Here is a 26,312-nt window from a genome sequence, read left to right as displayed (position 1 = left end):
AGAGAACAGGAGGGACTGGGGTGCAGCATGCCCGAGGTACCTGCAATGGCAGGGACCTGATCAAGTAATATTCAGGTGGTGCCCCAAGGGACCCTGGATCTGCACTACAGGGGGAGTTCACCCAGCTTTGCTCTGCAGTCCCACACCCTGGGGTGAGCTGCCCTGCGGGCTCTGTAGACCATTTAAGGTGCATCTTTTTTGTATCAGAAGCTACTGGATTAATTTGCTAATGACAGGCCATACGGGGTGAGGCCAGATTTCGCTCTCAGTCCCCGCTGACGTCACACTGAATTCAGTGCAGCTGCCCAGAGGTAATGGAGCAGAATCGAGCTCAGCATCTCTTGTTTTCCGTCCTTTCCCCTCTCAGTTCCCATTCATCACATGGCCCCCACTCACCCTTTCGCCCATGTCCCCCTTCAATCCTGATTGCCCTGGAATGCCAAAACCTGGACTTCCCTGGGAGGAGATCAATGAACACAAATTCATCAAATTCACCGTGCTGCTTGCAATAAAACGTAGTGATTATTTTGCCCTCCTTCCTTTTCCTGCATCCCTAGGAAGACTGAAATGAGACTGTCTCTCCCACTGGGCATCAGCAGCATTCAGCAACATGCAGGAATCTAGACCGGGTCTCGGCAGCCGGCATGGAGGTTTTCAGGAGGAGGCAGTTCTCATGGAAAGGCCCTTAGCTCTTTTGGGCTAGTATCCACATTGAACAAGTCACATCTGGGGGCAAACGCTGCTGCTAGAATTCTGATCAGTGAACGGAGCGAGTGCCTCACTCTTGTTTCACCATCGTCACGCCAGCTGCCCGTCCGACTCTGCGTTAGCATCACCCTTCTGCTCTCAACCTACTACAGCCCTTGAGAATTCCCCTCCCTGAGCACCAGCTGGAGGTTGCCTGCCCCTGCTCCTGGTGTCACCCTGCTTCAGTAACAAGTCATGCAGCGTAGCCATTGCTTCAGCCATTTCTCTTCCCGCCCTCTTGAGCCCATCCACGCGGGGTTCAGAGATACTGACCTACTTCCAGTTCATACTGTCATTACCAGGGGCTGACTGCACACAGTGTGCTTTGTGCTGCACAAGACACAAAGGGAGACATTGTCCTACCCCCAGACAGCTTCCAACTCAACAGACAAGCCTCTGCGTTTAGGGCCAGACGGAAAGGAGGCCTCTCCCACCCGGTGCATTTCCAGCGCAGAGAGGTAGGAAGCGAGAGGAGACCTGTATTGCTGGGCCTCAGGGCCTCATTGTCACCCTCGTGCCTTACAACATATCTGTCTCAAAGCCTTTGGCCTCAGTGTACCACTGCAAACATCGGGGGCTACCATGCATGGACTGTGCACACCAGTGTGGCTTAATGAGAAGCTCAATCCACATTGTGGCCTTCTTCGTGGAGACCCACAATGTACAACTTGAACCAACAAAGGAACAGGTTTCAGAGGAACAGCCGTGTTAGTCTGTATTCGCAAAAAGAAAAGGAGTACTTGTGGCACCTTAGAGACTAACCAATTTATTTGAGCATGAGCTTTCGTGAGCTACAGCTCACTTCATCAGATGTTTACCGTGGAAACTGCAGCAGACTTTATATACACACAGAGAATATGAAACAATACCTCCTCCCACCCCACTGTCCTGCTGGTAATAGCTTATCTAAAGTCATCAACAGGTGGGCCATTTCCAGCACAAAGGAACGGAAACTTTCCAGTGCCACAAGCACAGGCTTTACCTTCTCTCCTTTAACTCCTTGTTTTCCTTTGTTTCCCTGTGGTCCTGTGGGGCCGACGGGTCCAATATCGCCCTAAGTGTGAAGAAGTCACACAGTTAGTCACACGTCCTAGCCAGGGCTTGCCCTTCCTGTGTGGCTGCTGGAATCCAGTTTTCAATCCACTCTGAAGACTAATTTCTTTGAGAAATCTACCCATTTATCTTTGGATTTTATCCTGCTGCCCGTCACCGTAGTATCTGGGGGCCTACTATGTAAAATCAATATCTCTAGTTAAGTCCCTAGTGGATTTCATGGAGTCCTTAGCTGTGGAAAGTTGTGTAACAGGGGAAGGAATTAACGGCGTTAGCCAGACTTTGCTCTCACTTACACCGGTTTAACTCCACTGGAACAACTCCTAATTCACGCTGGTGTAAATGCGATGAGAATCTGGCCCGGGAGTTGTCTGCTAAGAAGCTTCAAAAGAGACTGGTATTTTACCAACAAAAATGATAAAAGGTCAGAAGAATAGGACGTATGAGGCAAGGAGAAGGCTAAGGACCCCGCAGACCCCTCTGCCAGCGCGCCACAGAATGTAATGAAACGTTTTGAGACCTGGACAGCAACCAAGAGAGTACTGCTAAGTCCCATAATGGGAGGTGGGTCTCATGAGAGGATCCATCTCTTATAGGCGTGCCCCATAGAATGGAAACGGTTGGAGAACAATGGGGATAAATGCACTGGGCATGCTCAAGCCTGAAGAAAAGCAAAGCAGAAGTTTGTCATGTTGTAAAGGGGCGGGAGGTGTTAGGAAGAGTAGTTGAGGGAGATATGAGTACTAGCCAGGAGGGCTGCAGGAGGGAAAATGGAACCTAAGTTCTGTAGTTCTAAGTCTGGCAATGAGCTGCTAAGGCAGTGGTCCACAGACTTTTCAGGGTTGCACCCCACCCAGGAGCCGGGACTGGGAGTGGGGCCACAGCTCTGGGGGGAGAGAGGAGGGAGGATGCTGACAGGCGTAAGGGGGCTGAGACTGGGGCCACAGCTGGGGGCAGGTCTGGGGCCGGGGCCAGGAATGGAGCCGCGGCCAGGGGCTGAGGCTGGGGCCGGGGCCGGAAGCAGAGCCCTGTCTGGGGGCACGTCTGGGACTGGGAGTGAAGCCCCACCCGGGATCTGGGGCTCTGGGGTGGGGGGCGGAGGATGCTGACAGAGGTAAGGGGGCCGAGGCTGGGGCCGCAGCTGGGGACAGGTCTGGGGCCGGGAGCAGAGCCCCAGCCTTGGGCAGGGCTGGGGGGCAGGGCCAGGAGCCGTGGCTGGGGGCAGGGCCAGAGCAGAGCTGGAGGCAGAACAGGGCTGGGTGGTGCTTCCGCCCTGCCCCCCATGGGGGCTGGCTGGGGCCCCGCCATGCCCCCCCGAACGAGGGGGGCACACCCCACAGTTTGGGGACCACTGTGCTAAGGGAAGTTCCAGAGTTAGAACATTCCAGACCCAACACATCCATAAGGGTGGGGGGAGGGGGGGGAAGGGAAATTAAATCAATCCTGCCATCATGGCTAATGCAGCAGGTGGTCTCTTCCACCTCGAAGAAGTCCTTGGATTTTGGAAACTGAGTTTACTCTAGCAAGGTCAACACCTCTCCACTCTAGACAGAGTCCAGATTCTATCTTGGGCACTGGATCTGTGCCTTACTAACCTCCTTAACCAGTACCCCAAGATCTAAGCCTTTTCCACAAGCTGACACTGGAAACAGAATGGCTGGAAGCAAATTTACATCTGCCATGTGGCTAGACCAGGGGTCGGCAACCTTTCAGAAGTGGTGTGCCAAGTCTTCATTTAGTCACTCTAATTTAAGGTTTCTCGTGCCAGTGATACATTTTAACGTTTTTAGAAGGTCTTGTTCTATAGGTCTTTAATATATAACTAAACTAAACTATTGTTGTATGTAAAGTAAATAAGGTTTTTAAAACGTTTAAGAAGCTTCATTTAAAATTAAATTAAAATGCAGAGACCCCCGGACCGGTGGCCAGCACCCAGGCAGTGTGGGTGCCACTGACAATCAGCTCGCATGCCGTCTTTGGCACGCGTACCATAGGTTGCCTACCCCTGGGCTAGATGTTACGTGAGGGTTTAAATTGGCTTGCATATAAACAAGAGAAAGATTAATGGGGCAGAATCATCATTGTTGATCATGTGTCGTTACACCCACAACTTGAATACAGCTTCCATATGAGGAGAGACCAAAAGGACTGGGACTGTTTCACTTGGAAAAGAGACTACGGGGGGATATGCTAGAGGTCTATAAAAATGATGAAGGGTGTGGGGAAAGTGAATAAGGAAGTGTTATTTACTCTGTCACACAACACACAACAAAGGGGCCACCTAATGAAATTAATCGGCAGTTGCTTTAAAACAAACATAAGGAAGTACTTCTTCACACAACACACAGTCAACCTGTGGAACTCATTGCCAGGGGACGTTGTGAAGGCCAAAACTATAACTGGGTTAAAAAAAGAATTAGATAAGTTCATGGAGGATAGGTCCACCAATGGCTATTAGCCAAGATAGTCAGGGTCATAACACCATGCTCTGGTTGTCCCTTAGCATCTGACTGCCAGAAGCTGGGACTAGACACTAGGGGATGGATCACTCAATAATTGCCCTGTTCTGTTCAGTCCCTCTGAAGCATCTGGCCTTGGACACTGTCAGAGAAAGGATACTGGCTAAATGGACCACTGGTCTGACCCAGTATGAGAGTTCTTATGTTCCAATCTCTGTTCACTTGAGCTTTGTCATTTCATGAGACCAGGTCTCCATATAGCCCAGGAATCTCAGGGAGTAACATGGTACTCAGCCCTAGTCTTCTTAGTTAAAGGTCTCATGCAAGTTTAACATTGTGCTGCTTAGTTAACTTACTCTGGCACCCTTCTTGCCTGGAGGTCCAACAACCTAGGAGAAAAGGAAGCCACATAAGTGTCCTCTTTATTTAGAGGGATGGATTTCCTTGACATAGATGGATATTAGAATCATAGAATCATAGAAGATCAGGGTTGGAAGAGACCTGAGGAGGTCATCTAGTCCAACCCCCTGCTCAAAGCAGGACCAACCCCAACTAAATCATCCCAGCCAGGGCTTTGTCAAGCTGGGCCTTAAAAACCTCGAAGGATGGAGATTCCACCACCTCCCTGGGTAACCCATTCCAGTGTTTCACCACCCTCCTAGTGAAATAGTGTTTCCTAATATACAACCTAGACCTCACCCACAGCAACTTGAGACCATTGCTCCTTGTTCTGTCATCTGCCACCACTGAGAACAGCTGAGCTCCATCCTCTTTGGAACCCCCCTTCAGGTAGCTGACAGCTGCTATCAAATCCCCCCTCACTCTTCTCTTCTGCAGACTAAATAAGCCCAGTTCTCTCTGCCATATTCAGATCGTGTTACACGGGGGTTTTATGGAGGTGGAGGGGGAAGAATGTGGGGGGGACACAACTCAAGTTTCAAAACAAAAAAAGCTCAGTCTACCTCCATTACCCCATTACCCTATAGGACCTTGTACCCTGTGTTTGAGTGGCAAAAGCCGACTCCTATACTGTATCCAACACCAGAAAGGACTATAGGCCTGGTCCAAAACCCATTGAAAGACTCCCATTTACTTCAATAGGCTTTGGATCAGGGCCTCTGTAAGCCCAAGTGTGGGATCCAGTAATTCATCTTCAGGGCAGCGGGGCCAGTTAACTGGTCAAGATTTACCCAGAACAGCCCAAGGACTTTAATTACACCAGGGCTGAGCCTCGATGGTTCCAGCAGGCCTCAGTATCTCTCAGAATAAATTTAAGTGCCCTCGTAGTGCCAAAATCAGCCCTGTGCTAACTCTCATAATAGGAGATCAGATTAAATGGATAGGATTAGACTACAAAATCTCTGGGGCCAGGATTGTCTTTCTAGCACCAGTCTCAACGCGGCTCCAGTCTTGATCAGGGCCTTCCAGGAAATAGCATATTACAGAAGAAATTGCAGTAATCACTAATGTGGAACTGGCTTTCATAATTCCACCACCAAGGAGCCTGGTTTTCAGAAGTCAGTGCACCCCGTGAATCCAGGTGACTTTAACAGTGAGCGTGAATAGACGGTTCAGTAAGACTTCCCTAGTTCTTTAGCTGTTCATGCTGCCCGCTGGAAAGCTGTGCGTTAAGCGGCACAAGCCATGTCTGTATTGTACACTGAGTGATGCAGTATCTATTGCTCAGGGGGGTTACCAGAACTACTGTCCACTCATAGTTACCCCCATGGCCGGAGCACCTGGAAAGCCCTGACTTCCCTGTAAGGAAAGATTAAATACATAAAGTTAATAGTTAGAAAATTAAAAGTTTTTATGCTTAAAAAAACCTAAAGCATCATTTCTTAACCCAGCCCCCAGCTCAGGCACAGAAGGACAGAAGTAAAACAATGGGATGATGCTTGGGGCCCTACCAAATTCACAGTCCATTTTGGTCAATTCCACGGTCATAGGATTTTTTAAATCCTAAATTTCATGATTTCATCTATTTAAATCTGAAATTTCATGGTGTTGTAACTGTAGGGGTCCTGACCCAAGAGGAGGTTGTGGGGGGGTGTTACAAGGTTATTTGTAGGGGGGCAGTGGTATTGCCACCCTTACTTCTGCGCTGCCTTCAGAGCTGGTCTGCCCTGTGAAATCTGTATAGTATAGGGTAAAAGTATACAAAAGACCAGATTTCATGGTCTGTGACGCGTTTTTCATGGCCGTGAATTTGGTAGGGCCCTAATGATGCTGTATGTCTTTCATTGGCCCAGTGACCAGACACTGTAATTATGAATGACTATGATGAATAAGAATGGTCACTGGCACAGGGTCCCCGCTCCAGTTACTGTTTACACTAAGTGGAACAGGTTGAGAGAGCTCTGCAGCAGAATAGCCCATGGCCCGGTCGCCTGAGAGGTGGGAGACCCAAGTACAAGTTCCTTCCCACAATAGGCAGAGGGGGGAATTGAACCAGAAGGGGGAGAATTGAACCAGGGTTTCCTACATCCCAGGTGAGCACCCCTAACTACAGGACTAAAGGAGACCCCACCGCTACTCATTTTGTGAATCTAGTTCTTTTAAAATGCCAGACATTTTTGTTCGACTCAAAATGGATTTTTTTTTCTAGTTGCCGAAATTTTTTTGCAGTTTTCCGATTCAGTTTGGCCCAAAATGAATTTTTTAACAAAAATGTTGGAGCTGTCAGCGAACTGAAAAATCAGTTATTCCCCGGGCTCTTCTTGGAACACGCTGTACCAGAAGAGAGGAAACTTGTAAAGGCAGCTAAACACAGTCACTATTTTAAGGCTGTTATCTGATTGTTAGGAGTCCTGACTCCTGTTCTTTGCCCTGGCTCCTTGATCTAAATGACCCCCACTGCCCCATATTACTTACTTGGTCTCCTTTCTGCCCCACCACTCCTGGAAAGCCCTGTAAAACATCAAAGGAACATTTCCAACAGGTTAAAAATATTTCAGTCATTTAATTCCGGGGTCCCAAAGGGACCACATCGTACAGCAGGGACAACAGCAGTGTCAAGTTGTGTCTTCATGGGACATTTAGCCATTGGCTTCTCTGCCAAGACTGCTCCCAAAAAGGGGGCTAAACATGATGATGATTTTAATCCCATGAAAACTCGCCCATTAGGGAGTGGAATGAGATCACCAGATCCCGGCACACAGGCTACCCCTCAGCCATCAGATGGGAACATTTATCCTGAACCTGGGCCCGATTTGAATAGGGCGACCTAGAATCGATATGCTCTATGTCCCACTGCCAGGCTTTTCAACACAAGCAGGCCCCACACCATGCAGTAGTCTTCTTTGGGGACCTCCAGCCAGATCCACCCGCATGTACAAATCTCACTAGAAATTCCGTTCTTATGAGATTTCCCACCCAATTTTTAACCGTCAGAAGGTTGAATACAAGACCAGAAGGCACCCATACAAGCACCCACTCTACGGGCTTTTGGGGTCAAGAGAGAGATCTGCCAGTCAGTAGGAAACCTAAATCAAACCCTGAGACACCCAAATGTCACCACCTCCCTGCCATTCCAGGAGGCTAAAAGGGGATGGGGCTAGTCTTCAACCTGAATGCAGCCATTGCAGACTCACGTTAATGAAGAGCCTGATTCTCATTAATACCAGGTTTCTTTCACAGTATTCTGGCAGGTAAAAGGCCCATTTTAATGCCCTTTTACCCAGAGTGGCATAAAGGGGCATTCATGTAAATGAGAGCCAGGCAGAGCATCTGTAGCAACAGGAGATGCCAAACAGAGACTACAATGTTTGCAAGAGCTGTGGCAAGTGGCTCCAAAGGCATTGCAACACGGGGAAGGAGCCGGCTCTGCGATGGTCTCATCAAGAAAGGGTTTGGGATGGTTCCATTTGTTACATGCAGGGTCATTCTGACAGCAGCTTGTCAAGCAACTTGATTGGCTTACAGCACTTCCTTGAAGTCCCTTCGGCCCCATTTCTCCACGCTCCCCCTGCAAGCGACAGAAAATACGTAGAGGTATTAGGTGCATAAGAGTTGCCAGAACAGACCAATGGGTCCATCTACTTCAGCATCCAATCTCTGACAGAGCCTCAAAACTGCAGAGGAAGTCACCTTCAGGGGAGATACCTTCCTGTCCCCAGCTGGTGATAAGCCAATATCCTGAAGCATGAGGATTGATAGCTTATTTTTATCCTAGCTGCAAATGCTAATAAAAATGCCCAATCTTATTTTGATCCTTGATTTAATAATTAAATGAAAATGCAGAAGGAATGTGACTTTGGGGTTTGTAAAACAACAAATATGCATGGGAAATATTCCTCAAAAGAAAACTGAATGCACATTCAACAGGCTAAGACAACTCAGATATTGGGCTCAATTCTGCTGCCAACCACACTGGTTTTAGACCAGTGTAACTCCACCAAATTTATCTTTGATCTATACCAGTGTAACCAAGAGCAAATCAGGCCTATTCTCTCTCCTCTCCTATGTCCAAGCATCATTTATTTCTATCAGTTTAAGGACCCCTCTCACCTTCTCCCCTTTGACACCTGCTTGGCCTTTTTTACCCTGGAAAATGAAAGATGCTTTTGTTAAGACAAAGATCCATTTGCAAAGAAATATCAACCAACGAACAAGCAAGCCCTGCACTCTGCAGGAGAAAGAGCTTTGGATATTCCTTCTCCAGGAGTTTGCAAAGCAAGAAGACAAATATATCTTTGTTTTAATATCAATAGACTTTGCATTCATATATTGCCCTTCAGGTGAGGATTTCAAAGAGCCAGACAAACAATAATTAATTCTCACAATATTGTGTATATTATGGTAACATCAGCTGAGATTGGGGTCCCATTTTATCAGGGTAGTTTGGGCTCCAAATTCACTGCATTTTTTTTTTAACTTTGATTTTGGTTCACCCAAACCCTACCTTTGGGCCAGTCAGTCCTTCCTCTCCAGGCAATCCTGGTTCACCCTAAACAAAAACAAAAACAAAATGTATTTCCCTGACTGTCCCATGTAGTCAGTCCCCGAAAGAGCTCTTTAAAAACACCAGTAGTTCTAGGCCTAAGGCCCCTTACAGAAAACACTCAGTCACACTTTTTTCTTTTCTTAAAGAGGTGCAATTGCACATGCAAAAATGCCCACACAAGTGCATGCCCACATTTGTGCACACAGTGCCATGATTGCACATGCAAAGGGCAAGTTAGAGATGGCTGTTTGAACGTGCAAATACACAATTCCCATGCATTGTTATAAACATGCACTTTTCCACAGGCAAGCAGGGCTTGGCCCTCAATATTGTGTGTTGGAGGGGCAGTTCTTTAGAAAGCAAGTTTTCCATTTGCTAGACAAGACGGTCTGAAGTGAGTCACATGTCCGTCTCCCAGAGCCGCTGCTCTGCAGAATCCTCTCCAAGCAATAAGCCAGTTGATGCTGGAGAGGCAGGGAAGAGAAACTGTGATAAGATTGAATTAGCCAGACCCGACCATTGGCCAGTTAGGTTCGGTATCCTGCCTACAGCAGTGGCTGACGTCCCATGCTTCAGGGGGTGGCAAAAGGCTCACTCAATCATGCATTTAGCTACTTGTTCAGTGCTACATGTAGGGGCCTGGAGATCTTTCCAGCCCATGGAGGTGACCACTTCATGCCCTGAGATTTGATTATCTTTCACATACCTAAGCCACTCTCAGGGTTTTTTTGTTACATCAAGAAATCACAGTCTTTGACTCCCTGATCCTTGTCCAGCAGTGAATGTCACAGGCTAAGACATCAATGTTTTCCTCACCCCTGGGCAGCAAAATCCTCCCCACTCTCCCCGAGTCACTTCCCCAACAATCATTGCCACCCGTTTGTGAGGGGCCTCTGTCATGTACACTTTGTACCCAGTAGGGCTGCTTACCAGCAAGTCAGGGTTCGGTACCAGATATGGACTGGCTGCAGGGCTCCCTTCTCAGAGAGATACACACCAGATGTGTTCACTAGAAGATCCTTTAATGCATTGCCAGCAATGACTGAGGTTAGCTTTAAAAAGGTAGGTTGCCTAGTGGCTGAACAGTACGATACAGTTTAATATGCCTTTACCAACACTTTTTGCCTTCCCAGCCTCCACCAGGAACTAGGGCTGCCAACTTTCTAATCGCACAAAACCGAACACCCCTGCCCCGTGCCCTGCCCTGAGGCCCTGCCCCTTCACTGAGGAGCCGCCCCTACTTGCTCCATCCCCCCTCCCTCCGTTGCTCACTCTCCTCCATCCTTGCTCACTTTCACAGGGATGGGTCAGGGGGTTAGGGTGTGGGGCGCGGGTGGGCTCCAGCTGGGGGTGTGGACTTTGAGGTGGGGCCAGGGATGAGGGGTTTGGGGTGCAGGAAATGGCTCTGGGCTGGGGTAGCACGTTGGGGTGCGGACTCTGGGGTGGGGCTGGGGATGAGAGGTTTGGAGTGCAGGAGGGGGCTCCGGGCTGGGGTTGAGGGGTTCAGAGTGTGAGAGGGGGTGCAGGCTCCAGCTGGGCGTGTGGGCTCTGAGGTGAGGTGGGGTGAGGCCAGGGGTTTGGGGTGCAGGTGGGGGCTCCGGGCAAGGACAGAGTGTTGGGGGGGGGTGCGGGCTACAGGAGGGAGTTTGGGTGTGGCAGGGGACTCCGGGCTGGGGCAAGGGGTTGGAGTCCAGGAGGGGGTTCGGGATGCAGGGTCCCGGCACCGCTTACCGCAGCTCCCAGGAAGTGGCCACCAGGTTCCTGCAGCCCCATGGCACATGAGCGACCAGGGACGGAAGGCTCCACGCGCTGCCCTCACACCCACAGACACCACCCCCGCAGCTCCCATTGGTCATGATTCCTGGCCAATGGGAGCTGAGGAGCCGGCACTTGGGGTGGGGGTAGTGCGCAGAGCCGCCCTGACCGCCCATGCACATAGGGGCAGCAAGGACCTGGGGGCCACTTCCGGAAGCTGCACAGAGCTAGGGCAGACAGGAGGCCTGCCTTAGCCCTGCTGCGCTGCTGACTGCACTTTTAACAGAGCGGTCAGCGGTGCCAACTGAAGCTGCCAGGGTCCCTTTTCGACTGGGTGTTCCAGTGAAAAAACAGATGTCTGGCAACCCTACCAGGAACCTAGGGATTCCCAGGCTGGATCAGAGCGGAGACCACCAGATACAGGACTCGAAGGGATCTCTGTGTCACTGAGTCCAATCCCCTGTTATCACAGGAAGCCACGTCATATAGTCCTATTCATAAATGTATCAAGCTCCATCTTAAAACTACTTAGGTGGTTTGCCCCCCACTACTGCTATGGGGAGGCTGTTCCAGAACTTTACTCTTTCTGATGGGTAGAAACCTACTTCTAATTTCCAGCCTAAATGTATTCATGACCATAAAATCATAGAAGATTAGGGTTGGAAGAGACCTCAGGAGGTCATCTAGTCCAACCTGTTGCTCAAAGCAGGACCAACCCCAATTAAATCATCCCAGCCAGGGCTTTGTCAAGCCAGGCCTTAAAAACCTTGAAGGATGGAGATTCCACTACCTCCCTAGGTATTGGTAACCCATTCCAGTGCTTCACCACCCTCCTAGTGAAATAGTGTTTCCTAAAATCCAACCTAGACCTCCCCCACTGCAACTTGAGACCATTACTCCTTGTTCTGTCATCTGCCACCACTGAGAACAGCTGAGCTCCATCCTCTTTGGAACCCCCTTCAGATAGTTGAAGGCTGCTATCAAATCCCTCCTCACTCTTCTCTTCCGCAGACTAAACCAGCCCAGCTCCCTCAGCCTCTCCTCATAAGTCATGTGTTCCAGTCCCCTGATCATTTTCGTTGCCCTCTGCTGGACTCTCTCCAATTAGTCCACATCCTTTCTGTAGTGGGGGGCCCAAAACTGTACGCAATACTCCAGATGTGGCCACACCAGTGCCAAATAGAGGGGAATAATCACTTCCCTCGATCTGCTGACAATGCTCCTACTAATGCAGCCCAATATGCCGTTAGCCTTCTTGGCAACAAGGGCACACTGTTGACTCATATCCAGCTTCTCGTCCACTGTAATCCCCAGGTCCTTTTCTACAGAACTGCCACTTAGCCAGTCAGTCCGCAGCCTGTAGCAGTGCACTAGATTCTTCCATCCTAAGTGCAGGAATCTGCACTTGTCCTTGTTGAACCTCATCAGATTTCTTTTGGCCCAACCCTCCAATTTGTCTAGGTCACTCTGGACCCTGTCCCTACCCTCCAGCATATCTACCTCTCCTCAAGGCTTAGTGTCATCTGTGAACTTGCTGAGGGTGCAATTCATCCCATCATCCAGATCATTAATAAAGATGTTGAACAAAACCAGCCCAAAGACTGACCCCTGGGGCACTCTGCTTGATACTGGCTGCCAACTAGACATTGAGCCATTGATCACCGGTTTCTACCCATCCAATCTTTTTTTGAGTTTTGCTGGATTCTTGGCCTCAATGTCATCCTGTGGTAAGGAGTTCCACCGTCTGATTATGCCTTGTGTGAAGAAGGATTTCCTTTCACTGATTTTGAATTTGGGGTAGCGTCATTGAATTCTATCAGGTTTCAGAGTAACAGCCGTGTTAGTCTGAATTCGCAAAAAGAAAAGGCGTACTTGTGGCACCTTAGAGACTAACCAATTTATTTGAGCATAAGCTTTCGTGAACTACAGCTCACTTCATCGGATGCATACTATGGAAAATGAGGAAGATGTTTGTTTTTATACACGCAAATCATGAAAAAATGGGTGTTTATCACTACAAAAGGTTTTCTCTCCCCCCACCCCACTCTCCTGCTGGTAATAGCTTATGTAAAGTGATCACTCTCCTTACAATGTGTATGATAATCAAGGTGGGCCATTTCCAGCACAAATCCAGGTTTTCTTCCCCCCCCCCCCCAAACAAACCCACTCTCCTGTTGGTAATAGCTTATCTAAAGTGATCACTCTCCTTACAAGGTGGGCCATTTCCAGCACAAATCCAGGGTTTAACAAGAACGTCTGGGGGGGGGGGTTAGGAAAACAAGGAGAAATAGGTTACCTTGCATAATGACTTAGCCACGACTGGGCGTGGCTCAAATAAATTGGCTAGTCTCTAAGGTGCCATAAGTACTCCTTTTCTTATTGCATTCTATGCCACAAGGGATGTCCCTCTATCTTCCCCATCACAAGACCACCACCCATTTCCAACCACCCTAGCACAGGTTCAACTTGGATGCATGTTTTTAATACCCGCCTTTTGTCCTTGTGCTCCGGGTGGCCCCATTTCCCCCTGAAAAACAAAGAGAGAAGAGAGCTCAGCCTCTAGGACTCATTGCTGGCTCCTGTCCTCTTCTTCATCATCACCACCCTTCTGTGTTTCTCTCCTTTTTCAACTCCAGCGGCAGTCCATGAGTTTCAACAACACCTCTCCATTGCGGTCCAGCTATTTACAAAGGGCTGATTTCGGCAACACCCGTCCCATCTCTCGCCTATTAGATTGTCACCTCCAAAGGTTTGCTAAATCCAGAGCCCTCAAACAGTGAAGACACAGGCGTCTTGTAAGGACAGAGCAATTCCTACCAGCTGTTTAGGGGCAAAGGGCAGATTCTGGAAGCCCAAGGAGGATTTTTGTGCCACAAGACCAGCTGCACGGGAACTCCAGGCACTGCCTGGCAGAGCAGGGATTTGGGGGTAGAGCTGGTGGACCTGCCACCAATCATTTCCCGTGGCATTGGGGGAGGCCAGATGCTGCACAGGCTGCAGTGGACACTGTGGAATAGCTCCACTTCTGTTCCATGGCCTAGGTGCCTTCCTTCTCTACAGTCCCACCGAAACTCCCCAGAGAAGAGGCCATGCAGCTCAAGCTGCTCATCAGGACCAGTGTTTGGGCATTAATGCCAGTGCAGGTCAGACACTAATTGGCTCATACTGACTCCTCCCCAAGCTGGAACACCGCAGGCACATGGTGCTCACAGCCAGGTGAAATTCTCTCCTACCTCTGAGAAAATAACACCCAGCCCAAGTCTGACAAACGAGGCTGCATCTACACTGGGCTTTGCTGCCAAACACCTTGCGATTGCTGGTTTAGTTCTACTGCAGTAGCCACATTGGGTACCAAGGTTCCCACTACCATTGGTGTTTTAACCACTGAGTCCTCCCACCCTAATGAGAGAAGGTCTAAACACCATGATAAAAAGGCTGGTGGCCACTGACACCTTGTCTGCACTAGCCTTCCCACTAGAGCTGGTGGAAAAAAGCAAGAGGTTCCACAGAAAAATTTGACAAAAATGGAAAAAAATACATATTTCAATTTTTGGCAGAAATTTGGACACAGGGCTTCATCTCCCAGGATGCACCAGGATCTCCCCTTTTGGAGACAGGAGGCAGTACATCATGGGAGTCCCTGGCCATGGTGCTTCCTGAGAGATGTAGTCACTCTGGGGAGCTCAGCCCACAGAGGAGAATGGGGACATGAGGCAAGTAAACTATAACTCCCATGAGGCAATGTGGCAGTACGTCCAATTTGAAATATGTCGATTTCAGTCAAAATATTTAGGTCTTCTGACTGAGAAATATAGAAATTTTCCTGTGAAAGCAGATAAATATTGCTCAGGGAGGTCTAGCATGAGTGCATCTAGGCAAGCTGGTAATCACACCCCTATCTTCAATTATGGACATAACCTGTGATCATCTAATCTGACCTGCATAACCCAGGCCATAGAACTACAAGGACAGATTTAGTTTTTTGGTTCAGTCTGTTAATAACTACATCCAGAGCACTGAAGAAAAAGGGGAGGGACAGAGGTTGCCTATTGCACATGTACAAACCTGGTTGCAAAGACTAAAACATACCTTTCCTCCTTCTGCTCCCTTAAAGCCAGGTGTGCCTGGAATGCCGATCCCTGCCTCCCCCTGAAAAGCAAGCACAGCCTAAGTGAAGGTAACACTCCAGAGGGAGAAGGGAGAAAGGAGAAGAAAAAAAAAAAGAAAAGAAAAGGCGAGACTATAACTGAAATCAGTCCTATCTATAGCAGCATCTCTGAACTCCCACTGGGGGCCAGCAATTCAGTGCAGGACCATTTTGTCTGGAGAAGTGTCTGTTAATGTAACCTCAGCATTATAGGGTTGTATTTCTAAGGTCAGCCTAAGTTGCCTGGAAAGGGAGACATGTTAAGAAAAGGACTGTAGAGGTTTCAATGTGAAAGAGGATGGGGATAAAGGAGGCAGGGACACCAAAGGAGGCCATCCCGTGGGAGAGGAGAAGGTCCTGGCATCTACAGTGGCCAAACCTTTCAGATGCACAGATAGGAGATGAGTCAGAGGAACAGGGAAGGCTGGCTAGACAGACAATGTCTATTCTATTCCATGATATTGGCTGCAGCAAGTCCATGGAGCAGGGGGAGACATGGTGACACTTCTCCATCCTCCTCGCACTTGGTCCATCCTGCCATTACGGCAACTCGGCTATTTCTGTCCCCTTTGGGCAGATGAAGAGTAAAGACATATTACATGAGTAATGACCTTTTCTCCCCTTGGCCCGGGAATTCCAGGAGCACCATCCAGCCCGAGAGGGCCAGGCAAACCGGCTTTCCCCTGCAAAAGAGGAACAGAATGTGGTTCAACACAGTGCCTGTCATGCCCAAGGTATTTAGGGTTAGTGCCAAGCCAAATGATAAAAATGAGGCCCCACGAAGTGCTGGGAATTAGCTCATACAGCATCTTAGCCAGTGAAAGCTGTTGCCCTCCACAGAGGGGAGTGTGACACTACCCAAAGGCACCTCACTCTTTGGCTTTCTCTGCTACCTCCAGCTTTTGGGCCTCTCTCTTGGCCAGCTCTAACTGCAGCACTCTTCTGGATGCTTCTCATAGTCCATGAACACAACTCTCATCCCCTCATTGTTTTGACTGCAGCTTCCAGGCCACAGTCAGCACAGAGGTTGTCTAACTCCAGATAACCAGTAAACAGGGTGTAGATCCTGCCGACTACGCCTCCACGACATTTCCCAGGAGTCCCAGGATGTATTGCTCTCCACCCACCCTAAGCGACGGCCTGCATCTGACAGGCACTGTCTGGCCCAAAGTGACTATTGGTGAAAGTTCAGCACCAGTCTGTACTCACGGTCTCTCCTGCATCTCCTTTGTCACCCTTGGCACCGCTTTTCCCGCGAGGCCCCTGTATAATGCATGAGAGACTCTCACCAACTAGAACAACACTGCACGTTTCCAGGAGCCGCCCTCAGCATCAATCATGTGGCCAGTGATTCATGCTCATGCATTAAAGAACCTTTCGGATACAATGGCACCCCAGAGACCCCTTCAGCCTGCCACAGGGCACAAGCTGCAGTGGAGACCAGCAGTACAGGGGAGAATCATACTTGACTTACTGTGTTATTGTGGCCAGTGATGGTGGCAGGCCTATGGGCAGCTCCCTCCCTGCACCATATATACACACGCACGCATGCACACCTATGCCTGACTGGTAGCCATAGCAACACTACTAGCACCACCAGACAGATCAGGGAGCTGACGGGGGGTGGGAGGGGGGCGGAAAAAGGAAATGTCTCTTCTTGGATAGGTCCCCAGGCTGAGCATCACTGGGGCATGTATTCATAGAATCATAGAAGATTAGGGTTGGAAGAGACCTCAGGAGGTCATCTAGTCCAAACCCCTGCTCAAAGTAGGACCAACACCAGCTAAATTCAATCCATTCGGCAGCTTAAAAATAAAATGCAGGGCTGTCAGTCAGACAGACATGTTGCATGCAGTTTGGTTGAAGCCATGTTGGTCCCAAGATATTTGAGAGACAAGGTGTGTGAGGTAATGTCTTTTATCAGACCACCCTCTGCTAGTGAGAGAGACAAGCTTTTGAGCCACACAGAGCTCTTCCTCAGGTCTGACAGACACATACACACACGGGATGAAACTAGGAGTAAATCTCAACTACTTACTCTACCACCAGCATCTCCAGGCTCGCCCTGAAACAGAGGACAGAGAATGATACAGCCTCAGAACAAGACAGGAGCGATCATGTTTCCTTCTCAGGGCCCCCTCCCTCCCTCCATTTCCGCTGGAGCCTCCTCTCGAAGATCTACGCAATCTGGGCTGCAGTCTGCCCCCACTGGGATCGTTCTGCCCCACGCGTGTGAGGGGAGCCGCCTCCCACATTTGCACCCACCATTGTCCTCGGCTCAAACTGCCTAGAAGGTGGCTGGGTGGGGAGGCAACTATGGACAACGGCACTATGCACACTGGAAGCTGGGCTTAAATATTTCACCTCAACAACGGAACCACCCCCAAATAGTAACAACTTTCACTCACTCCTGTTCCAGGCTGCATTCAAACTGGCCCACTAGGTCCTCTGAAACTGCAGTTGGACCCCAGTGTCTTGTGATGAGTCGTCAGACTACAGAGAGGGGCCTGATCCTGCACTCACAGATGTCACCGGTAAAGCCCCCATTGGCGTCAATGGCACAGGATTAATTTATAGATGTCTAGGAGGCCTGACCCCTCGCTGTGTGACAGGCTGGGGGATGTGGATTCCCCCTGCCTTGAGAAGGGTAACCCTCCTAGTTACCCCGCATTCAGCACACGCCCCCAGGTGCCTATGGCAGAGCAATGCAGACAAATGGCTAGCTCACAGTCACACACACCTTCACAGACATCCCAGGCGGTCCCTGCGGCCCTGGTGGTCCTGCTGTTCCAGGAACTCCCGGCTGCCCTTTCTGTCCCTGAAATGATTCAAGCCAAACATTTGAGAGACACAAATGCTCTACCCCAGTGACCTCTACTCCCACTCCTAGCAAAGCTGAGCAGCATATGGGCCTAGAGTAAGTGCCCGTGTCACTCAGTGGCGACCTCTCTGGCCAATCACTGAGCTGCACGGAGAGACACTGAAGGAAAGACATCCATAACCCTGCTCTCAAGAGGATAGAGGATGGCTGCAGTGAAAAGAGATGATGAGGGTACAGCAGGAAACACTGAGAGGGCAAAGATTATTTAGAACATACACATTGAGATCCATGCACCCAGCACTGAAATACTGCCACCTCTGGGGTGAAAGGCAGCAGCTGGTTAATAGCACACAATAACACTGCCAGCAGCTCAGGCCAGGATGTGAAGGAGGATTTTGTATCTCATTGAAATGACAAGGGGAGGACTTTAAGAAGCCAGAGAGCAGTTATCCAAACTGTACTTCATCAGGATGTGTGGGTTAACAACCCTAATCGTACACAATGTCCTATGAGAGCCTTAACAACCACACGTGGCCAGGTCCACATCCAGCAGCACAGTGCCCTCTAGTGCTGACTCAAAGGAAAGAACGCTGCCTCCCAAGTCACCAACACCTGTACAGGAGACGCCCAGGAAAAGGAAAGCACTGACCTAGTCAGCTCGTGCGTTGCATCCCTTTCTCCCTCAGTGCACCTATTTTTCCTGTTTTGTCTAAGCTACCTGGGGTAGGGTCTGTCTTGTGCTATATATGCATGCACAGAGACTAGCACAAGGGGGCCCCAATCCTAAGAGAGACCCTTTGGCCATTACTAAGCTACAGATAAGTCTAAAGGCCTGGCTGCCCCAGTTGCGCGATCTATGGTGACCACACACCATTTGGAGACACCGACCGCAGAAGGGAGGTGAGTTATACCAGATGTCATGCGTTTACTCACAGGAGAGCCTGGTTGTCCATTTCGGCCAGGAATCACTTCCACCCCTCCCAGCACGTAGCCTGGTTCCCCCTGTACAATGGGAAGCAGCACACACAGCGGTTTACTGGGGCGTCAGGAAGCTTTTCCGCTCAGATTTTCATCTGAGGAAACCCTGAGAAACTTGCTCAGTACACAATTACACATAGGAAACCGTAGGACCAGATTCTCAGCTGGAGTCAGTCCCCAGGGTTCCATTGACTTCAATGGAACTTCACCCATTCGTGCCAGCTGAGGCGGTGGTCCCGACTTCCTCGCTCTTCAGTCAGTTACTCTATTGCTCCAGAGGCTGTTAGACAGACAGGCAGGCAGGCATATAAACAATCATCCCCAAAGAACAGGGCTGATGCAAACAGCTTCATTGCCAGACTGGATACAGACTTTATTGGATACAGACTGGCTAACCTAGGGAGGAGGGCTTTAAACTAGGTTTGATGGGGCAGGAGACAAAAGCACACAGGTAAGGCAAAAGCAGGAGAGATCTGGGAGATCTGGGAGAAGGGCTGTAATCTGGCCAGAGCATGGGCTATTATAGCAGGGATGAGGGAAAGACAAGAGAGAACCTAGGGGGAAATCAAATCCATAAGTGAGATGTCTGTATACTAATGCAAGAAGATGGGGAATAAGCAGGAAGAACCAGAAATGCTAGTTAGTAAACACAACTATGATATAGTTGGCATCACAGAGACTTGGTGGGATAATACACATGACTGAATATTGGTATAGAAGGGTACAGCTTGCTCAGGAAGGACAGGCAGGGAAAAAAAGGCAGGAGGTGTTGCCTTATATATCAAAAATGTAGATACTTGGACCAAGGTTGAGATGGAAATAGGAGACAGACTTGTTGAAAGTCTCTGGGTAAGGATAAAAGAGGTAGAAAAGAAGGGTGATGTCATGGCAGGGGGCTATTGCAAGCCACCAAACCAGCAAGAAGAGATGGATGAGGCTTTTTTCAAACAGCTAATGAACTCATTCAAAGCCCAGGACTTGGTGGTGATGTGGGACTTCAGCTACCCAGATGTCTGCCGGGAAAATAACACAGCAGGGCACAGATTAGCCAGCAAGTTCTTGGAATGTATTGGAGACATTTTTTTTATTTCAGAAGATGGAGAAAGCTATGGGGTGGAGGCTGTTCTAGGCTTGCATTTGACCAATACTGAGGAACTGGTGGAGAATCTGAAAGTGGAAGGCAGCTTCGGTGAATGTGATCATGAAATGGTAGAATTTATGATTCTAAGGAATGGTAGGAAGGAAAATAGCAGAATAAAGATAATGGATTTCAAGAATGCAGACTAACAAACTCAGGGAGTTGGTAGGTAATCCCATGGGAAGCAAGTCTAAGGGGAAAAACAACTGAAGACAGTTGGCAGTTTTTAAGAAACATTATGAAGGGCCCAAGAGCAAACTATCCCACTACATAGGAAAGATAGGAAGTATGGCAAGAGACCACCCTGGCTTAACCTGGAGATCTTCAATGATCTGAAACTCAAAAAAGAGTCTAAACAAAAAGTGGAAACTAGGTCAAATTACAAAGAATGAATATAAACAAACACAAGCAGGTAGGGATAAGATTAGAAAGGCCAAGGCAAAAACCAAGATTAAACTGGCTAGAAACATAAAGGGTAACAAGAAAACTTTCTACAAATACATTAGAAGCAAGAGAAGACCAAGGACAGGGTAGGCCCATAATTCAATGAGGGGAGAAGGACAGAATTACAGAAAATGTGGAAATGGCAGAAGTGCTAAACGACTCTTATTTCAGTTTTCACCAAAAAGTTTAGTAGCAATTGGACATCTAACATAGTGAATGGCAGCGAAAATGAGGTAGGATCAGAGGCTAAAATAGGGAAAGAACAAATTAAAAATTGCTTAGACAAGTTAGATATCTTCAAATCACCAGGGCCTGATGAAATACATCCTAGAATGCTCAAGGAGCTGACTGAGGAGATATCTGAGCCATTAGCTTGAAAAGTCATGGAAGATGGGTGAGATTCCAGAGGGCTGGAAAAGGGAAAGTATAGTGCCAACATACAAAAAGGGGAATAAGGACAACCCAGGGAATTACAGACCTTCCAGCTTAACTTCTGTAGCCAGAAAGATAATGGAGCAAATAATTAAGCAACCAATTTGCAGAAACCTAAAAGATAATAAGGTGATAAGTAACAGTCAGCATGGATTTGTCAAGAACAAATCGTGTCAAACAAGCCTAATAGCTTTCTTTGACAGGGTAACAAGCCTTGTGGATGGGGGGGGAAGTGATAGACGTGGTATATCTTGACTTTAATAAGGCTTTTGATACTGTCTCACATGACCTTCTCATAAACAAATCTGGAAAATACAACCTAGGTGGAAGCAACTATAAGGTGGGTGCAAAACTGGTTGGAAAACTGTTCCCAGAGAGTATTTATCAGTGGTTCACAGTCCAGCTGGAAGGGCATATCGAGTGGAGTCCTGAAGGGATCAGTTCTGGGTCCGGTTCTATTCAATTCCTTCATCAATGATTTTGATAATGGCATTAAGAGTACATAGAAAGTTTGTGGATGATACCAAGCTGGGAGGGGTTGCAAATACTTAGGAGGATAGGATTAAAATTCAAAATGATCTGGACAAACTGGAGAAATGGTCTGAAGTAAACAAGATGAAATTCAATAAGGATAAACCTCCACAGCTGCGCACATACAAAATGGGAAATGACTGCCTAGGAAGGAGTACTGCAGAAATGGATCTGGGGGTCATAGTGGATCACAGCTAAATATGAGTCAGTCAATAGTGTAGCACTGTTGCAAAAAAAGCGAACACCATTCTGGGCTGTATTAGCCGGAGTGTTGTAAGCAAGACACAAGAAGTAATTCTTCTGCTCTACTCTGCGCTGATAAGGCCTCAGCTGGAGTATTGTGTCCAGTTCTGGGTGCCACATTTCAGGAAAGATGTGGACAAATTGGAGAAAGTCCAGAGAAGAGCAACAAAAATGATTAAAGGTCTAGAAAAAATGACCTGTGAGGGAAGATTGAAAACAATGGGTTTGTTTAGTCTGAAGAAGGGAAGACTGAGAGGGGACATGATAAGAGTTTTCAAGTACATAGAAGGTTGTTACAAGGAGGAGGGAGAAGAATTGTTTTTCTTAACCTCTGAGGATAGGATAAGAAGCATTGGGCTTAAATTGCAGCAAGGGCAGTTTAGGTTGGACATTAGGAAAATCTTCCTAACTGTCAGGGTGGTTAAGCACTGGAATAAATTGCCTCGGGAGGTTGTGGAATCTCCGTCATTGAAGATTTTTAAGAGCAGGTTAGACAAACACCTGTCAGGGATGGACTAGATAATACTTAGTCCTGCCAGGAGTCCGGACTGGACGAGAAGACATTTTGAGATCCCTTCTAGTCCTACAATTGAGAGGTGATGCTTAAAAACTGTAGACCAACCCACTGAAGCAGAGCACTAGATTCTTTGTGGAATTATTGAGCCAAGTGAGATGAATCAGGGATTTGTATTAATGCCTGTGTAGTCCTCTCCCATTGACCCTGGCAGGACTTAACCCTCACTAAAGACTCACAGATTGGATGCAAAGAGTCTAAAGCCTCTGTGGGATTTATCTGAATCAGTTTTACAAACCTGCCAGAAGGTCTACATTGCCCTCCAGTGCCCACCTACAATGCACACCGGGAGCTGTGTGTGGGTACCAAGACAACTGACCTTTCCCAATGTTACACTGCATCTGGTTCTGTTCATTTTATAGATTGTACCTCCTGGACAGCCGTGTTTCCCTTACCATTGACAGCGGCTCACTGCTGACGTTATGGCTGCACACCAGGGTCACTGGGAATTTCACAGCCTCAGCAGAGATGGTACTCAGACCTCCTGTTCCCAGTGTAAAGGCCTGTAGCCCTTGAGCTGGAGGAGAATCTCCATCAGCTGCCAGCCATCTAGGGCCAGTGACATGCACTTCAGAAGTTCTGATTCTATCCAGTAGAGGGCAGTGAGACATACACACCTTAATAAGAGGGAAGTGCATTACAATGGCATTTTCTATTGAAACATGTAAAGGGAACTCACTCTGTCTCCTTTTGGCCCCGCTGGCCCTGGATATCCAAGAGGTCCCTGGAATTTAAAATAAATCACGCAGAGTTAAACAACAGAGAGAAACTGGCTCACAGAATCATTGTCAACCCCTTAGGTGAGGTGATCACTTATAAACCTAAGGCCGTCAGTTCCATTCTGTTGGATCCTAAACTATAAACCCATCTCCACCAGATGACAAATTTTTGTTGGCCCACTGAGTGATATCTTAAACAGGTTTCAGTGGGTAGAGTTCCTTCCTTTGTGGTGCCAACATCAATAGGAGCCACGTACCCACTAATTTAGTGTATTACATGTCTCCCTCTAGTGGTTGATGCACATAACATAAGAGCTTACTACTGCCAGCAGCCACTGAAGTTACTCCTTTTGCTCAAGCAGTCGAAAGCCATGCTTTTAGCACTGTAGCTCACATGTTCAGTCCACACTCAACCTATGATGGGTGGCGGGTCATTGTATATGCACTCTACAGGGCCAAAAACGACCCCTCCGAATGGAGTCAGATGGGGTGATCGTTTGCAATGACGGTTTCTGTGACTGGACACCCTGTGATGACAACCACTGGGAAAATGCCTTGCACAGGAAAACAAAAAGTATCAGAGTGAAATAAATATACCCTTATCCCAATTCCATGCTCTACACTTACACAGCTGAGCTTGGGCTGCGGATATGAAGCCCTTGAGCCAAAAGGAGAGCTCCAGTAGTTGGCTGTTATCTTCCTCGGAGCCAGCCACTAGCAGGAGACATCATCACAAGCACTTAGCCAATGTCTTATCACAAGCACTGAGCTCCAGCGAGTGTGAGTGGACGCTACATGTCGGTGCAAGTAAGCGTAAGTCACAGGTATTGCCCTCTGCACTGAGTGGTAGAAAGTCTGTACAATGCTCCCTAGGGACAGAAAGACGGATACAGCCTCAGGTATGATCCTGCTCAAACTGATGAGGCGCTTGGCTGTATGCGTCTCTGACTGGCCTTGTTTCAGCTACAGGGCAGGAGTCATTTGGCCCCGGCAATACCCAAAAAATGCAAAATTGAGTTCCCCGGGGCTCCCCATCCAGCTCAGCACGACTGGCTGTTGCCCATGCAGCCCTCCACACCCGCACGGTGTAGGATCCAGCGAGGGTTATTTGGGTGCCGCTGAGTTTCTGAGACTTTGATGGTTTGGAATACTTACGAGATCACCTTGGATACCAGGGAGCCCCTGTAAATTGAGGGAGAGAAAAATAGATGTTCAAACACCGGAAAAGGGTTTTTTCCCCTTTTATTAATCCCAGCGTTGATAGTTCTCATTAGTCCAGATATTTACCATCAGCCCAACGGAGCCAGGGGGCCCCACTCGCCCAGGTCGACCTGGCAGTCCGGGAATTCCATCTTTCCCAGGGAGCCCCTAAATACATGGAAAATAACAAGGTCAAAGATGGGGCAGAGCTTGGGTGGTGTGGAAAGAACTGCCAACCTCCAATAACTCTGGTCAACAGTCACTTTTTTGTGCAGTGGTGGGAGAGGATGTTCTAATGTGGGAGGGAGGACGGGATAGCGCAGTGGTTTAAGCACTGGCCTGCTAAACCCAGGGTTGTGAGTTCAATCCTTGAGGGGGCCATGGGCCATTTGGGATCGGGGGCAAAAATTGGGGATTGGCCCTGCTTTGAGCAGGGGGTTGGACTAGATGACCTCCTAAGGTCCCTTCCAACCCTGATATTCTATGAACAGCACTGGCTTCCCTTTCTCTAGAAAAATTCATCAGTGTTTTATCGCAGGTTGGATGCCCTTTGGGGAAAAACCAGCCATGAGCACATGGGATTTCCCAGCTCAGATAAGTTTTGTGAATTTGAAAATTGGTTTGACGGGGTTTGCAAAGGCCTGAATTCTGCTGGGATTATCCATCCCTAATTCCTTGTGGATTCCTCATGTTCTGGGACACAGGAGTCCTGAGGTAGCAACCAAACAGCCTGCTGGGACTCATTCAGCGTTTTTATTCTGGGTTGTTTTGGCTTTTGGGTTCAACAATGCCCCAGCCCTGACCTCAGCAGCCCAATCCTGCTCAGCCATGCAGGAAGCTGTGGCCCATGGGATATAATGGCTTCTCCCCTTTTAATGAGACATCAGTTTCTGGTCTCCCCTTTCTGTTCGCAGGGAGAATGATCTCTGAGAAATGAAAAATAAAGCATCACGCCCAGGCATGTCTCTCTCTCCCTCTCTCACACACACCTTCCTTCCTGTTTGATTTTCAAAGCCAACAGGGAACAGGACACATTAAATGCACCATGCTCTGGGGCAGCCTTTTGTAACTATTAATTACCTAGCCATGTGCTAATTAATCCAGTGCATCACTCCTGCTGCGAGACTCACCCTCTCTCCCTTCTCTCCCTTTATGACAAAGTTGTATGGATCGTAACTGCCTCCAGTCAGCAAACCGGTGAAGCTCTTGAAAAGGAAAAGTGGAAAAAAAAATTCAAGACATTATTACCCTCCAAAGAAACACAGATCAACCCATCCAACAGACCCCTGGGAAGGGCCATTTAGCCCACTATTCAGCCATTTACAACAAGAGGTGGGGAAAGAGTTATTGGATCCCTTTAGAAATCCAATCCTCTGTAGAAGGGTGAACTTCACTCCCCAGAGGATACATTCATACCCCAGGCCCATTAGCCTCCACTGGATGTTATGCTTTGCTTATATTTCCTCCTGTCCCAGGAAGCCTGTCCCAAGCCTCAAGCCATTGGGACAATGTATTTCCTGGTTCACGTGGAGGATCTTCTCTGATCGGACTCACCAATTCTCCAGGTGGGCCTCTCTCACCCTGCACGACAAGGAAACAGAACTAGAGTCATACGAGGAGGCGCTGCAGAACAGGGTGGAGAGAGCTTTAACTGGGGCAGGGAAGGGGTCCGCTCAGTTACAGGGCCTGGGAAATACTCCACCGATTACAAGCCTATCCTGTTCTCAGCTGCACAGGTGCAACAAGATGGTAAGCTCTCTAGGTAGGGGCCCCCTCTTTGTTACGTGTTTGTACAGCGCCTAGCACAATGAGACTGTAGCCTCTAGGCACTGACTCAGAACATCCTCCTCCTCCTCCTATCCCCGCAAGAGTTACATCACTGGAACTGAACAGAATTTGGCAGAGATGAAATAAAGAAGAGCCCCCTTCCCACTCCTAGCTCAGAGGCGTTCTCTGCCCTGCTTTCTCTCGTCTACTTTTAATTAACCCAACCAACTGGGTTCTGATTAGATGGGTGGGACTGCTAAGGGCTTGATCCTGAAGATAGTGGCAAAAACCTGCTGTGGGATCAGTGTGTCGGGTAGTGCTGCGATCCCCTTGTACAGATGGGATCTGAGGCCCAGAGA

General features: G+C 48.5%; 2 protein-coding genes across 2 annotated transcripts in view; both read right to left on the bottom strand.

Annotated features, from left to right (window-relative positions):
• LOC125636600 (uncharacterized) overlaps positions 1-9,289 on the bottom strand; it is a 115,563-nt gene extending 106,274 nt beyond the window's left edge. The window contains exons 1-7 of the mRNA XM_075126911.1: positions 9,163-9,289; positions 8,769-8,804; positions 8,182-8,226; positions 7,134-7,169; positions 5,982-6,017; positions 4,616-4,648; positions 1,730-1,801 (exon numbers count right to left, since the gene is read on the bottom strand). Coding sequence (XP_074983012.1) covers positions 1,730-1,801; positions 4,616-4,648; positions 5,982-6,017; positions 7,134-7,169; positions 8,182-8,211 — 207 coding nt within the window. The 5' untranslated portion in view covers positions 8,212-8,226; positions 8,769-8,804; positions 9,163-9,289. The remainder of the gene's footprint in view (positions 1-1,729; positions 1,802-4,615; positions 4,649-5,981; positions 6,018-7,133; positions 7,170-8,181; positions 8,227-8,768; positions 8,805-9,162) is intronic.
• Positions 9,290-13,404: 4,115 nt separating this feature from the next.
• LOC125636514 (collagen alpha-1(VII) chain-like) overlaps positions 13,405-26,312 on the bottom strand; it is an 83,267-nt gene continuing 70,359 nt past the window's right edge. Inside the window, exons 29-40 of the mRNA XM_075126878.1 lie at positions 25,741-25,767; positions 25,317-25,391; positions 24,274-24,354; positions 24,142-24,168; positions 22,947-22,991; positions 18,861-18,929; positions 17,847-17,924; positions 17,145-17,171; positions 16,316-16,369; positions 15,718-15,789; positions 15,049-15,108; positions 13,405-13,486 (exon numbers count right to left, since the gene is read on the bottom strand). Of these exons, the coding sequence (XP_074982979.1) occupies positions 13,421-13,486; positions 15,049-15,108; positions 15,718-15,789; positions 16,316-16,369; positions 17,145-17,171; positions 17,847-17,924; positions 18,861-18,929; positions 22,947-22,991; positions 24,142-24,168; positions 24,274-24,354; positions 25,317-25,391; positions 25,741-25,767 (681 nt within the window). The 3' untranslated portion in view covers positions 13,405-13,420. The remainder of the gene's footprint in view (positions 13,487-15,048; positions 15,109-15,717; positions 15,790-16,315; positions 16,370-17,144; positions 17,172-17,846; positions 17,925-18,860; positions 18,930-22,946; positions 22,992-24,141; positions 24,169-24,273; positions 24,355-25,316; positions 25,392-25,740; positions 25,768-26,312) is intronic.

This window comes from Caretta caretta, chromosome 1 (assembly GCF_965140235.1).
Source record: "Caretta caretta isolate rCarCar2 chromosome 1, rCarCar1.hap1, whole genome shotgun sequence".
Classification (NCBI taxonomy): Eukaryota; Metazoa; Chordata; order Testudines; family Cheloniidae; genus Caretta; species Caretta caretta.
The sequence above is the reverse complement of the archived record's forward strand: the minus strand, read 5'-3'. Positions and strand labels throughout refer to the sequence as shown.